The sequence below is a fragment of the Juglans regia genome, chromosome 11 (assembly GCF_001411555.2).
Source record: "Juglans regia cultivar Chandler chromosome 11, Walnut 2.0, whole genome shotgun sequence".
Lineage (NCBI taxonomy): Eukaryota > Viridiplantae > Streptophyta > Magnoliopsida > Fagales > Juglandaceae > Juglans > Juglans regia.
In genome coordinates, this window is record NC_049911.1 from 35,884,356 (window position 1) to 35,899,581 (window position 15,226).

General features: G+C 35.0%; 2 protein-coding genes across 3 annotated transcripts; one reads left to right on the forward strand and one right to left on the reverse strand.

Moving 5' to 3' along the window:
- Window positions 1-392: 392 nt before the first annotated feature.
- Window positions 393-3,550, reverse strand: LOC108992178 (G-type lectin S-receptor-like serine/threonine-protein kinase SD2-5). The gene has a single exon (XM_018966647.2). It carries the CDS (start codon window positions 3,215-3,217, stop codon window positions 785-787), a length of 2,433 nt encoding a protein of 810 aa, XP_018822192.2. The 5' UTR covers window positions 3,218-3,550; the 3' UTR covers window positions 393-784.
- Window positions 3,551-12,187: 8,637 nt separating this feature from the next.
- Window positions 12,188-15,062, forward strand: LOC108992177. Of its 2 annotated transcripts, none has more exons than XM_018966643.2 (4): window positions 12,188-12,671; window positions 12,828-12,983; window positions 13,382-13,777; window positions 14,029-15,062. In XM_018966643.2, exons 1-4 carry the CDS (start codon window positions 12,324-12,326, stop codon window positions 14,971-14,973), a joined length of 1,845 nt encoding a protein of 614 aa, XP_018822188.1. In that variant the 5' UTR covers window positions 12,188-12,323; the 3' UTR covers window positions 14,974-15,062. The 2 variants fall into 2 exon arrangements, with proteins under 2 accessions (XP_018822188.1, XP_018822189.1); XM_018966644.2 differs by having other exon boundaries at window positions 12,559-12,671; window positions 12,797-12,983.
- Window positions 15,063-15,226: the final 164 nt, after the last annotated feature.

Genomic DNA, 15,226 nt, shown 5'->3' on the forward strand with positions numbered 1-15,226 from the left:
TGAAAAAAATATATTATTATAATATAATTTGTTAAAATTATTTTTATTTTAAAATTTGAAAAAATTAAATTTTTTTATATTTTATTTAAAAGTTTAAAAATTTTATAATGATTATATGAAAAAATTTAAAATTAAAAAATATTTATATTTAAGGTGTTTAGATATTGAGATGAGATGAGATAAGATAATTTGAGAATATTTTACTATCCAAACCAGGCCATTCTAAGATATTTATATTTTTAAATTAAAAGTATTAATATACAAAACAATATATACAACGAAGTTTCTACGAATTTGTCTCATTTTATTAATAAACCAAAATTTTTGTTTGATTTTGATTTATTTATTAAAGAAGCTAATCTTGAGTAAAAGTACCAGGGTCAGCTCGATTAGTTTCTAGCCCTGCAAATAATCGTCGGACGCTTGGATGTTGTAAAAAGCAATGGGCAAGGTGTTTATTCCCTTTGACCAGGTTTGTGGCTAAAACCTCAGTATACATAACAGATGCATCTTCAGTGTATTCTTTCTCGGTCTGTTCTGTTCTGCTGTGTGGATGGTGGAATTGACAGCTACTTCAAATCATGAAATGGAATAACATTCCTGGAATTTGCATTACTTTAGTCATAATCATCCTTCTCGATTTACAAGCAGAAGCGCTTGAACGAGTGAGAAAGTGCAAGCAATGGCTAGTATGACAAAATTATGAGTATTCTCACAAATATACAGGAACATTAATGTGGAAACTAAGCCATGACAAACTCAACCATGATATCTTCAGTTACTGTTATCTTGGGCCAGAAAGCCGCACTGCAGAAAGATTGGCATCGCTGTTGCCGTCCGATGGTCCGGAGGACGTGCCTTCCTCACTGATTGATTTAAAGAAACCCAGCGGAGAGGAACTTGGAGGCTGAGGAACAGCACAGAGACCTTCAAGCATTTGGACGACTTTGGTCATTGATGGTCTTAGATGCATATCTTCCTGTATGCACCACAATGCAACCTTGATAGCAGCAAAAACTTTCTCATTCACATCTCTACTTAGCCTTGAGTCGAGGATGCCTCTTAGTTTCCCTTCTTCCAACATCTTAAAAGCATAGGATGGGAAATGGGATTTCTCTGAAGTTTCAGTTGGATCAAAGTTTTTTCTTCCCCCAATTATCTCTAACAACACCATCCCATAGCTATAGACATCACTCTTCTCTGATATTGCATAGTTTGTGATCCACTCCGGTGCAAGGTACCCCCTGGTGCCCCTCAGGGTTGTGAAAACATGGCTTTGTTCTCGATTCATTAGCTTGGCTAAACCAAAATCTGAGACTTTGGCGAGGTACTTATCATCAAGAAGCACATTTTCAGGTTTTATATCACAGTGGACAATCTTGGACTCGCAATCTTCATGTAGGTAAGCTAGTCCTTTTGCTGTTCCCAGTGCAATATTGAATCTAGTGTCCCAATCCAACAGGAACTCATCCTTATTTTTCCTGAAAATCCATTTATCTAAAGATCCATTTGCCATGTACTCATAAACAAGAAGCCGATGTGTTCCTTCAGCACAGAAGCCTTTAATCCTGACCAAATGGAGATGATGGATGCTTCCAATGATGCTAACTTCTGCTCGAAACTCCTTCTTTCCTTGTCCAATTCCTTCTAACTTCTTCACAGCCAGTCGAGTTCCATCAGGAAGAACCCCTCGGTAAACTGAGCCAAAGCCTCCTTGCCCAAGCTTCACAGAGAAGTTATCAGTTGCAGTTTGAAGATCTCTGTAAGTAAAACGGAGTGGCATCCCGGACAAGCCCTCCAAGAAATTATCCTCTTCAGAAGTCCCATGAGGAGAGTCGGGCAATTTTTTACTTCTTCTGTAGTATCGAAATCCCACAATAAGCAGACCAACAACGACAATAATAACTGAAATTACTACAACAACAACATATGGGAAGCGCTTTTGGCTGCTACCATCTCCTCCAGTATTTACGCCACGGCCTCCATCACTCAAGACCTTAATGTATGAAACGAAGTCAGAGCCCTTATTAGAGTTTTGGAAGCCACCTATCCTGTCAAACAGATAGCAATCTCCTGTACTGTTCTGGAAGAACAAAGCAAGGCATGAGCAGTTACCATCACAGGAGGCTTTGCAACCATTAAAATCAGATTTAGAAGAAGGTGGAAGGAACCCAAGTGCAAAGTAGTTGAGCCCATCCCCAGCATTTACAAGCTCCGTAGAACCCTTGGAGGGATCACACGGAGAGACAATCCCGCTGTTGCAAGAATGGGAGGGAAGAACTGAAGGGCATTGGCACTTGTTGTCACTGGAACATATATAGTACGCATCACAAGGTTCCGGGGTGCTGCAAAGGTCGCTTGGTATTTTTGTTGGTGAAGCACCATTTGATGGCCCATCTTGGAGATCGTAGAAAGAGATAAAGCCATCATTTCCTAAGACTGCAATCCAAGTGACATTTGAGTCTGTGTTGCCCGAAATAATAAATTGCCACAATAGGACACTGTTTTTATCATAGAACCTCCATGAACTAGCATTGAGAGATGCAACAGCGACCAAGCCACCATCTTTATTGTCAATCTTTCTGCTGTCCTTTCCCATAGACCAGTAAGGCTGGAGAGTTTGATAACCAGCAGAAAGTATCATGTCGCCTGACTTGATCTCAAGAATATATGTCAAGTTCTTGGAGTTAGGATTGCTTACAAGTTTAAGTCCTTCAACAAAATCTTGGTTCGATAATAGGGTATCCGTGGGATGACTAAAACTCTGCCAAATTACTGTACTTTCATTCTCAAGAAAAATCAAATTCCCCGAGTCTTGCAATTCCATAGCAGAAACTCCTCTGTCACCAGTTTCTACTGACCAAACCACAGTGTCTCCTTTTCGCAAGAACACACTCCCCTTTTCATCGAACACAAAATTATCAGAATTTGCAACTGGGGAACCTCTATCGGCAGACCAAACTATTCTTGAACTCTGCGTGTGAATGATTACTAGTAGAAATAACGTGACATCTGAGGTTGGGTGGAAGCCAAAAGAAAATTGACTGTTGTTCGATAAAAGAAATTTCCCACCATTATCAATATATCTCATCTGAGACGCTTGAAACCCAGGCTGAATTTTTCCAATACTTTGAATGCTAGCGAAACATTTTTCAGACAGAAGGACAACAGAAAACCACACAAAGCCCTTGAAACGAAAGAAACTCCAAGTGTCCATGGCCTACTGTAAGAACTTAATATTCCATTCACCCAAACGTGGGAAAATGGAAAGTCTAGGGAGAAGAATAGAACAATGAAAACAATGAAGTATTGAAAGCAGAGGGAGAAAGAGGGGAAGGAGGATTTAAAAAGAGCAACATCGCCCTTCTACCGTTTACAGATGAAGATATAACCGAACCGAAACCCCCAAAACTAAATACATCTGAAAACAGACTATATGTGGATGGATATGTTCACAATTATCTCAAAGTCTCTTCAACTTTTCTATCTACCCGGATCTCTTTGATCCTAACTTTGACTACACGGCTTGAAATGCTCCAAAGTCATAAAATTGAAAAAACAAAACAGGAAACACGTCAGCTCAAGCACTACAAGTACAGAAAAGTTCTGTCTTTTAGCATCAAAAGGCCAGAAAATAAAGGGCTCTGATAGTGAGAATGAATAGGTGCTGTTCAGTTGGCCATTAATTGAAAAGAGAACCACCCACAGTTAATGGGGGTGCTTTTCACTTAGCCATAAATTGAAAGAAAACCAACCAGTTGAATTAAAAGGCTGGGAGAGGAAGGGAAAAATCACAGTTAAGAGAAGCCACTGACTTGACTCATTTGGCCATGGCACGAGAGAGCATGTTGCAGAAATCACAGAAAATAATGTCAAAAGAAGTATCAAACACACAACAAGAAGTGGATAAAAGATGGGACACAAACAACGAAAGACTTCAAGTATATACCAGACGGAGGAGTTCTCACTTCTCACCCCATTATGTTGGTGAGATTGAAGGAAAGAAATGAATTTCCGGACATGGATCTCTCAGGAAGTTACATCTGTTTCTGCTTCTGTCACAAAGGTTTGGAGATCTGAGGTTGGACCGTTTTATAAAGGCAGTACAGTAACAGTCTAGGAAATAATTTTCCCACGAGATTTCTCCCCAGCAGAATGAAAATACACGATTATTTATTTTCCTTTTTATTGCAATTTGCGGTATATAATTATTTTTTAATCTTATAAAACTATAAAATTATGAACCCCCTTATATCTTCAAAGCATATATCATATTTTAATTAAGAAAATGGAGTGGGAGTTGGAGAATTATTGAAATATTGGTATTATAACGGTTGTTTCTTTGACCCAAATTATGCTATATACTAATAAATTGGGATTAATTAAATACAAGTAGGAAGAAAGTTAGGGAAGGGTTGGAAATTTTTGCAACCAACTACGTCACAGTAAGCTCATTCAGCCAGCCAGGGTGGTCGATAATATTTACTATCCATAATATTACACAGTTTCATGATTTAATATGTCAATATATATAGGTGATAATTTGACGATACATATATAAATAATATTAATTTTGTCTATATATATATATATTTAATCGATGATAATCAAGGATATTGGACCATTTCTCAGTGATCCCTGATTGCTAACTTCCATTGTCAAACTGATGGGAAAATAAAGTGAAATCCCCTCACTAATTCCCATTCCACCTACTAATTTCAAAATAATCTCAATTCTGAAATGTTTTTATTTATTTATTTATTTTTTAGTTTTTGGCCTCATCTTGAACAAAGTCAATCAACTTGCAGGTCATGACCGATTGGATCGATCACGCTAGCTGGTGATATCATGCGAATAACGAATACACTCTTGCTGTATGAACCTGCAATAACATGGTTCGTTGCAGGATTCCTTCAATATATCTATTGTGTGTAGCGTGACATGCAGCATGCGGCTTTCTTGGGTATTGTAAATTAGTCTTTTACAAAATTTTTTATCTTATTTTATTTCATCTTATTTAATCATTACAATCTTTTTAAATTTTCATATAAAATAAAATAAATAATTTAATTTTTTTTAATTTTAAAATAAAAATAATATTAAAAATATATATTTTAATAATATTTTATTTAATTTTTAATTTTTATCTCAATTCATCACATTTATAAAAACAAACAGGGCACAAGATATAAAAATTAAAGCAAATAGAAAGAGGCCGAATGGAGGCTAAATTAACAGCATTAATTAATTGGGATCATCATTCATGTATCCTGGGAAGATATTATAGATCAACTCGATCTTGAAGTGGATCGGAAGCTAGCTTTCTCAAGACTTTAACCTACCTTTTCTTTTCTTTTTTGCATAGAAAAATCTACATATATATGCATACGCAAATACTTTTTTCCCAAAACAAAAGTATATGTCTTCTATATATAAAAGCGTCAATCCCAAAAGCAATAATATTTCTTGGTCTAACATTTTGCTTTTCAATTTTGTCCCTCTGTATCTCTCATTTTACGCTTTTAGTCCCTCAGTGTAGCATTCTATCACCGCCTCTTTCACCGCCATGAAGTTCTCAACTATCCCTCTCAACTATCCCCCATTACATATTTCTTGAATCTGAGGCCCCGAAAGAAAAGTGTGTCGCAGTGTCTATTGCAGTATATCAATCAAATTGAATACCACTTAAATTCAAACATTTTTTAAATTTTATAATGTATTGATCATTAGTCATATTAATTATGAGTAATATTATACATTATACTCTCATTATATTTTGATCATACTAAGTAGTATGTGGTACATTCATCAACATTAGACAATAAAAAAGTATATAATAAATTATCATTTAATGATGATAAATATGTCACATCTTACTTAGTGGGATGAAAATGAGATTATAATATGGTGTATAGAATTTTTCTTTAAAAAAGTAATATCATCTTAAGTCACCCGGTTGAAATGATCTGGAAATTATATTTTTGACTTTCAGATAGACTAGTAGTACTATAATCAGAGGGTCGAGGTCATTGTGGTTAGCACTGAAAGAAGCTGAGCATGGGATTTTCAGCTAATTGTATTCTCCTGAAGAAATGCACCACATTTTTTTTTATAATACGTACATTCGAAAGTGGGTATCTTTGCAACAAAGAAAACAAAAACAACTTGCACGTAAAATATGCGTTAGGTAGTCTTTAAAACTTCCATCCCAATTTTCAACAAAGGAATGCAATATTATTGTAAAATGGTTGAACTTTTGCATAATAATTGTGCGTAGTTCATTAATTTCAAAACTTTGCATTTTGCTTTCGTTCATGAGCAACGTCAGAGACTCAGAGTAAAGTGAAAAAGCTCGCTAGCTGTCATAGTCTGATCACAAATTTCCAAATTATTTGTCAATGACTTTATTATACATCAGTCACTATCCTCACACTCAATACTTGATAGTTTTTTTTTTTTTAAGTCAAACCTATCATCTTCAACCTCTCTCTCTCTCTCTCTCTCAAGCTCTCTCCCTCAAGCTCTCCTCGGCCTCTATCTCTCTCCAACCTTTCTCTCCTCAAGTTCTCTCTCATTGTGCTTCCTTCAAGCGAGAATCCAGTTTACCACATAGAGTGTGGGGTATATGGTATAAGTGAATAGTAGCCGATGAGAAGATTTATTCATTTGTTAAATGTGCATCTTTCTTTTTGAATCTATGATATTCTATATTTCCAATTATTATACTAAATAGCTAGCTAAATGGGGAAGACATAATGAGAGAGAGAGAGAGAGATCTAGTTATTAATTTATTACTTGCTGAATAAGTTTTAGGTTTGTCTTTCATATTAATTTATCATGGAACAAAAAGCTGGAAATTTTCAAGGCTCACGAGGGTAAAGAATCTAACGGTGAGATTAAGGTTATGTTTGGCTGTTGAGACCATTTAATTAAACTATTTTATTAATATTCACAAAGATAAAAAAAATTCCACATAATTGAAAAAGGGTACCAAAAAATTCAGAGGGCTCGAGCTTCTTGTTGATGCTGGTGAGGATGTGTCGGAGCTCTAAGACGGAGATGTAATCAGTGGAGTGCTGGTCGAGGACCTTGTAGGCATCGCAGAGCTAGCCTTCGAGGAACAGAGAAATTCTGGCCTTCGAGTTTTTGCTGCCGTTTCTCTCTCATTGTCAGCCTTTCGATAAGTGTCTGTCTACAATTTGGATGTTTGAAATGAGCCTAAGTTTAATATTTATTTATAATTTTTTGGTTCGCATGGAAGGTTGGAGGTGCTTGAGTTTAACCCATTTTGCATTGGTAAGGTTTTCGTTGCTTATCAATCCCAACTTGGTTTATTGAGCTCGTCCCGTATATATTTATTTTGGGTTCATATCTTGTAGTAGTTTAGGCTGTAGATCTATCCCATGATTCAGTAGTACAGTGGATATAAAGAAGTTATAACCCATTTTTATAAAATAATTCATGCTTAAAACCCATTTGTTAAAACCCATTGATTCATGCTTAAAACCCATTTGTTATTTTGATTTGGTTTAAAATGTCTTTGGCATCAAACTAAGCATCGAATCAAATATGCAAATGGGGTTTAAGCATGAATTAAAATCCAAACTAAGCATCAAAATAAATAACAAATAAGGATGCTTGGTTTGTTAAAACCAATGGGTTTTAATTCATGCTTAACAAATGGGTTTTAATTCATGCTTATTTGTTAATTCGTACCCATTGAAATGCTTATTTGTTAATTGATCCTTAACAAATAAGGAAATCAACCCATTGTTTGATGCTTAACAAATGTGTTTTAATTTATGCTTAGTTTGGGTTTTGATTCATGTTTTAAGCTAAAGATTTTGTGCTCTGCCTCTCATCTGTCTCCTTTTCTTCCGATACTCTCTCACAATTATGATTCTAATATTAAATACTTCTTTGTTGTTTCACATCTTCTATGTTTATCATATCAGTCCTCCCAAATATGAGGTGTGCATATGTTAAATAGTTGACTTGTCTTCATAAAGGTTCTTGCAGTTAGGAGCTGCTGCAATTTGTCCAAAAGATTGATCTATGCCAACGTCTGTGAATGATTTGACAGATCATATCAAAGTTCTTAGCCATTTTACGTAATAATATTTATTCTAAAATATTTTTGGTGATTTAATGTGACTTTTTGGTATCCAAAGTTCATAATTTCAATTATTAAGTAGCATTCTTATGAGCATGTTAATTTTATGTACAAGGTTGCATGTATTGGCCTGTTTCTATTGGATGGAATTAGTACAACTGATGTTGGATTCATAGTGTCAATTAGTACAAGGTTGTATTGACTTGCTTGTATTTAATAACTGTTCACGTCACTTTCAATAATCCTTCCCCATATGTGTTTTATTGAATATATCATGCCTAAGCACTATATATAACAGCTAACGCTAGCTGATTCGATTACGTCGAAGTAGAACAAGCACATGCCAGTTCATGCAAATTAAATATATAGCTAGCTAGTACGGTACATATAATATAGGATATTTATCTTAATTATTGTTAAGTTTTAATTACGAAAATAAATAATAATAATTACTAAGATGATGAATTACATTAATTTCAATGAATTAAAATGGTAAGAAAATATAAAATTAAAAAAATTAAATTAAATTTTCTTGCGAGTAGTACTGACTGTCACTGATCACATGCAACCAATATGGTTGTTCATGATCATGATATATTAATTACTAGTATAAAACATAAATTTGTCAATGAGCCACATGACAAAGAGATAGAATATTAATGATCTAACCCGTTTATATTTATATGATATATATATATATACATATAATGAATTATTGGATTAATTTTCTTCTCAGGATTTAGAAATTAGCCTCGTTTATTTTTAAAAAAATTTTCAATTCATCTCATCTAATTTAATTATTATATTTTTTTCAAATTTTCATATATATAAAATAAAATAAATAATTCAATTTTTTTATATCTTAAAATAAAAATAATATTAAAAATATATTTTTTAATAATATTTTATTTAATTTTAATTTTAAAAAATTCTATTTCATCCCATCTCATCTTAACCTTATTTTGCAATGCAAACCTTCGTTTACGTACCTTCTTCGATCTGCCTAGTAAATAAAAGGCAAATGTACGTGGTAAGCAGCCAGCTGGGGTTGCAGTCATGATGATGTCGTCATGCATGGCTCATAGACTGCACCACGTATGCCCTAGTGCTGCATGATACACATGAACCTACTGCCATATTTTATTCTATTTAATTAATGACTCTGACCAATTGTATGTCTACCTACGTCTGCAGATCTCGATCCGCAATGCAACAATCACTTTTATAATTTTTTTTTTCTCGATGATTTTGAAAATATGAAACAAAAATAAATATTAATATCATTTGATCTATATATAATATATACTTTAGTCACGTACGCAAATCCTCTCCACCTACGATCGATCCTAATTGTCTCCCGCAGTAATTATAGTGATATTCACGAGGAACGACAAGGAATTAAAATATCTATGAATAAAATACGAAATACTGCATGCATGGGGCCGTGGGAATTAAGGAATTAATGCGTGCATGAGGTCCCGTTTGTCCGTTCAAATGTTATGAATCCAGCTCATTTCATTTTAATATTAAATATTAATTAAATATAAATAAATTTTTAATTTTTTTATTTAATTATTATAATTTTTTTAAACTTTCAAACAAAATATAAAATATAATTTAACTTTTTAAATCTCAAAATAAAAATTATATTCTAACAATATTATAATTTTATAATAATTTTATTTAATTTTTTCTTTCTCATTTTCTAAGACTCTATCAAATATCTGAATTCAAATCATTTCATTACTATTTACAAACTATTTTATTATTACTCACGTGATATTTTTCATTTCATCACATATCAATATCGGATACCTAATTAATCAACAGTTAGACTGGGTTTAAATTTTTTTACCTTGGATGTTGATAATGAATATCGAAGTGTTTATTAAATTTTATAATATATTGATCATTAGTCATATGAAATAGTCGTGTCAAAGCCATCATAATTAGTACGGCAATCTCGATCGATAAAACAAACTACATTAATTAATTATCGATCGAGTGGGATTTAAGAAAATTAAAGTAATACAAGCATCTTAGGTCACCCAGTTGAAATCTGGAAATTATATTTTTGACTTTCAGAGTAGTACTATAATTAGATAAATGGAAGGGTCGAGGTCATTGTGGTTAGCACTGAATTAAGAGGCTGAGCATGGGATTTTCAACTAATTCATGCACTGTTCAGAAGAAATGCACCATATTTTTATACCTACTTTCGAAAGTGGGCATCTTTGCAACAAAGAAAACAAAAACAACTTGCACATAAAATATGCATTAGGTAGTCTTTAAAACTCCTATCCCCATTTTCAACAAAGGCATGCAATATTATTGTAAAATGGTTGAACTTTTGCATAATAATTCATGTGCGCAGTTCGTTAATTTCAAAACTAATTTGCGTTTTGCTTTCGTTCATCATGAGCAACGTCAGAGACTCAGAGTACAGTAAAAAAAAAAAAAAAGCAGCTCGCTTGCGGTCATAGTCCAATCACAAATTTCCAAATTATTTGTTAAATAAATGTGCCTCTTTCTCTTTGAATCTATGATATTATATATTTGCAATTATTATACTAATTATAGCTAGCTGAATGGGGAAGACTATACGAGCCAAGAGAGAGGGAGATATCTAGTTATTAATTTATTACTTGCTGAATAAGTTTTAAGTTTGTCTTTCATATTAATTTATCATGGAACAAAAAATTGGAAATTTTCAACACTCGAGAGGGCAAAGATTTATTGGAATTGGGTCTAACGTTGAGATTTATAAGGTTATGTTTGATTGTCGAGACTATTTAATTAAATTATTTTATTAATATTTATAAAGAAAAAAATTCCTCATAATCGAAAAAGAAATTTTATTTACAATCTCTATTTAGAGATTGCATGTACAAGTCCTTCATTAAATACAAAAAAGTACTATTTTGATAAATATATTATTATAATTTTGAAAAAATTTATAAATAAAATTAACTAGACTTATAATATAATCCTCATTTAAAGACTATACATAGTATTGCTCTAATCGAAAAAAGGGTACCAAAAAACTCATGAGCTAGGTGGGATTCGATCCATCAAGTTTTATTCCTTTATCATATTTTTATATAGAATAATGATACATACAGTCGTGAAGTACAAAAGTACCGTGTAGTCGTTTTGAAATACAGTAGAATTTATTATTAAAAAATTAATTTTTTTTTATATAGATTCTGTATTTATTTACTTTTTTTCAAAGTAATTATTCAACATTTACATACTTATAACTACAACTATCTTTTATATATTGACAATGTGATCCCGTTTAAACCATGTATTTACACAGTTACACGTCAACTTCTCAAAATGAATGATACTGATTTTAAAGGCAGTATTTGAGATTGTATTATATATGATTGGTCTCGGTCATGATCTCCTCCTAAAAAGGAAAAGAAAAGAGAGAGAGGCTAATAACACCTTCTTTTTGAGTTTGGGGCCGGATGTGAATGATGCGTAAGAGTATGTCATATGTATTGTTTGGGCCCAGAGATAAAGTGACCTTCTGTTTTAGAATCTGTGGACCTGATTGATGGATTTTACAACTTACATCCAATAGAGTAGAGCCTAACTAAACCCAGCACAAACTTATAACTTGGTTTTGAAAGTACTCGTCATCATGACTGACACATGGCGATGACTGATAAGCAGGCAATGTCAAAGTTTTTTTTCTTCGAAGGCAATGACCAATATCTCTCCCTCCCTAAATTTACGTGTATTCCCAAACCCGGTATATTGGCAGTCCGCGTTGACGTGTCAGCTCCCCATATCCGCTTCTGACGAAATCTAACTCTAAAAGTGCTCGTCATCAACCCTCGTAACACAAAACCCACACCATTTCAGCCAATGATCATTTGCCACCTCGCATCAGGAAGAAACGTGAGTCACGTGATAACCACGCGAACCTATATATCATCTGATGGGCGCGCCGCGTAGGATTCGAGTGGGCTCACACGGTACCACGGACAGGACTCTTTCTTCCCTCCGCTATGCATCTTAGCCAAGTATACATATCTTTCGCTGACCAAATTTAACAACAACTCTCTGTATCTCTCTAATATATAGTTCACTGCTTAGGTATCTCTCTCTGTCTATATCTCTCCCGGAACAAATCTTCCTGGTCGTGTTTGTGGCCGGTTACGTATCTTCGGAAGTTTTTACAGCCAAAGCAGAGAGGATCATGAAGTGGTCGCCGTGGGTGGCAACTGGGGGGATGAAGAAGTTGCAGGTGAAGGTAAGCCAGTTGAAGCTCCAAGTCTTATGTAAAGAAGAGGTAGAAGATGCAGCTCATATGATTGGGGATAAGATTGTGATGATTGAGATCAAATGGAGATCAGGGCCTAAGGCTGGAGTACTAGCTCCATTTTATCGGATGTCGACGTGCCAGAGGAATTATACCGGGCACCGATCGTTAAGGAAATTATGCGAACCGCTTGAATGGGACGACGAGTTTGAGAGTGTCCGCAATTTCTCGATCTCCAAAGACGGTTCTTTTGGTCCGTGGAATCTCACTTTTAACGTTTTATATGTAAGTTAATTATTTCTGATCTCTTTCAGCTTTTATCTGCCCTCCATCAGATCTTATTAATTACTGTTTGATATTTGCCTGCAAATTATATAAGTTGAGATGCGTCTGGACTCACATATATATAGGGTTGCAATATTTGGGATGATATATATGTAGAGAGATGGCGCAGAATCGAGGACTAAAATGGCGGTTCTAGGGAAGGTTTCATTGAACTTGGCGGAATTAATGGCTTCGAAGATGGAGACTCGCATCAAAAGAAAACTTCCGATGACTTTACAGGACAGTCGTTTCGCCATCGAGGCCACTCTATTGGTAAATGCCTTTTCACTCGCTCCAATAAACTTATTCTTTAGTGACATTAAAGTTGTATATATAATTTTATCCAATAAAATTACAGAAAAAATGCTTGCTTTGGTAATTTTCAAGCTATTTATTTTGGTGGACACGTATCCTTGCTGGCTGTTTTTGGTTCATGTTTGTTAGGTAAATTAAAGCAGTTGTGTTTTTTTTTCTTGGACAGATCATAAATGTAAAGCCAGGTATTTAAATGCATATTTTGTTTTAATGGTATCCACACCCATGGATTAAGGATGTCTAATAATAGTTTATACCAATACGTAACGTTTGAACAACTTCCTACGAGGTCCAACATTCTTGCCCTTTTTTTTTTAATTATTATTTTTGGATTCTAATCTTGTTGTTTTCTGCAGTTATCCCTGAGCTTTGTCGAGGTCAGAGATTCCCATGACTCGCAAATGACTCGAAGAATTGGTCCAAACTCGGCTGAGTCTGTCAAAGAAGACTTGTTATTCGCAAAGGTGAAGGACTTGACAAGTAGCTTTCAGAATAAGCAGAAGCCTAGAGTGAGTTCCAGTGACTCGGAAGAGTCAGCCGTGTTTGACTCGGAGGGCTCAAGGGAATCTATCACCACCAGTTACGGTAGCAACGCGACTTTGATTTCGGAACTCGAGTTGGAATCGTTCCCGAATTCAGAGACCCAGTTAAGCCGGGGTCGGAAAAGAGGGTTTTTCTCGTGGAAGAGAAGGCGGTTGAGTTTTGGACCTGGACAGAGGAAAGGCGAACCGTTGACCCCAAGTGCACCGCGGGTATATTATTTCTCTTTTTTTTCCTCGTTTCAAAAATAAAACGATATTCCATTTGGTGGTCAAATTTTCCAAAATCAACGATAGTTTGGAGGAGATAAAAGCGTAATTTTCTCATAAAATAATTTTTTAAAAATAGTTTTGCCTATGAATTGTCTTTTTCCATATATATATATATATATGCATTGTAATCTAATGCTCGTCACGGACATATATATATATATATATATATATATATATATATATAATTGCAGAAAGCAGATGCCGTTTTGAGTACTTCAGAAATATTAGATTTTGAAGATGACAGTTGCAAGACAAGTAACTGGGAAGTGAAGGAAGTGGCGAGCAGAGATGGGCAAACAAAGCTCAAAACCAAAGTATACTTTGCTTCCTTCGACCAAAGGAGTGAACAAGCTTCAGGAGAGAGTGCCTGCGCGGCACTTGTTACGGTCATAGCCCACTGGCTCCACTCACACCAGGACACGCCCACCACATCCCAATTCGACAGCCTTATCATTGAAGGTTCCTCTGAGTGGCGAAACCTTTGCAACAATGAAACCTACATCAGATCATTCCCCGACAAACATTTCGATCTTGACACAGTCTTAGAAGCTAATCTTAGGCCCCTTTCTGTCTTGCCCGACAAGTCTTTTATCGGGTTCTTTTGCCCCGAGAAGTTTGAGTTCTTGAAGGAAGCGATGTCGTTCGGTGAAATTTGGAAGAAGATCAATAGGAAAGCTGAATTAGATAATGAGCCGAGTGTATACATTGTGAGTTGGAACGATCATTTCTTCGTGTTGAAAGTAGAAGCCGATGCGTATTACATCATTGACTCGTTGGGGGAGCGGCTCTTTGAGGGCTGCAATCAAGCATACATATTGAAGTTTGACCGTTCAAGCTTGATGTATGAAACGAGAGGGAAAGAAAAGGTTGGCTCTGAGGAAATGGGCGGGGGAGGAAGCGGTGACCATAAGGGGGAAAGTGATCAAAAGATTATATGCAGGGGCAAAGAGTGTTGTAAAGAGTTTGTTAAGAGATTTCTAGCTGCTATAACACTTCGGGAACTTGAGGAGGAAAAGGAAAAGAGTGCAGTTTCCAACTACCCTCTTCACCAGAGATTGCAGATCGAGTTCCATCTTTGCTCTTCTCCGTCTTCTTCAGCGACTTCTTCCACATCCTCACTCTTCTCGAGCAAGTAGCAGAATGGCATCAGTTAGGCACCAATCTGTTAACACTGTTGGATTAGATAGCTGTTTAAATACTGAAATAGCAGTGTTTTTTTTTGGCAGAACTGACTTCCTGATCAAGTCGAAGTATACTCAGGAACTTTCTGTTTAACATTTGATAATTTCAGATGAAAATGGCCAAAGGGCTTACTTTTTTTTTTATTGATTTTTTTTTAGCTCTTGTGGTTGTGGCCTTTGCAGGAAAAAACTGAATTTAATAAGCACA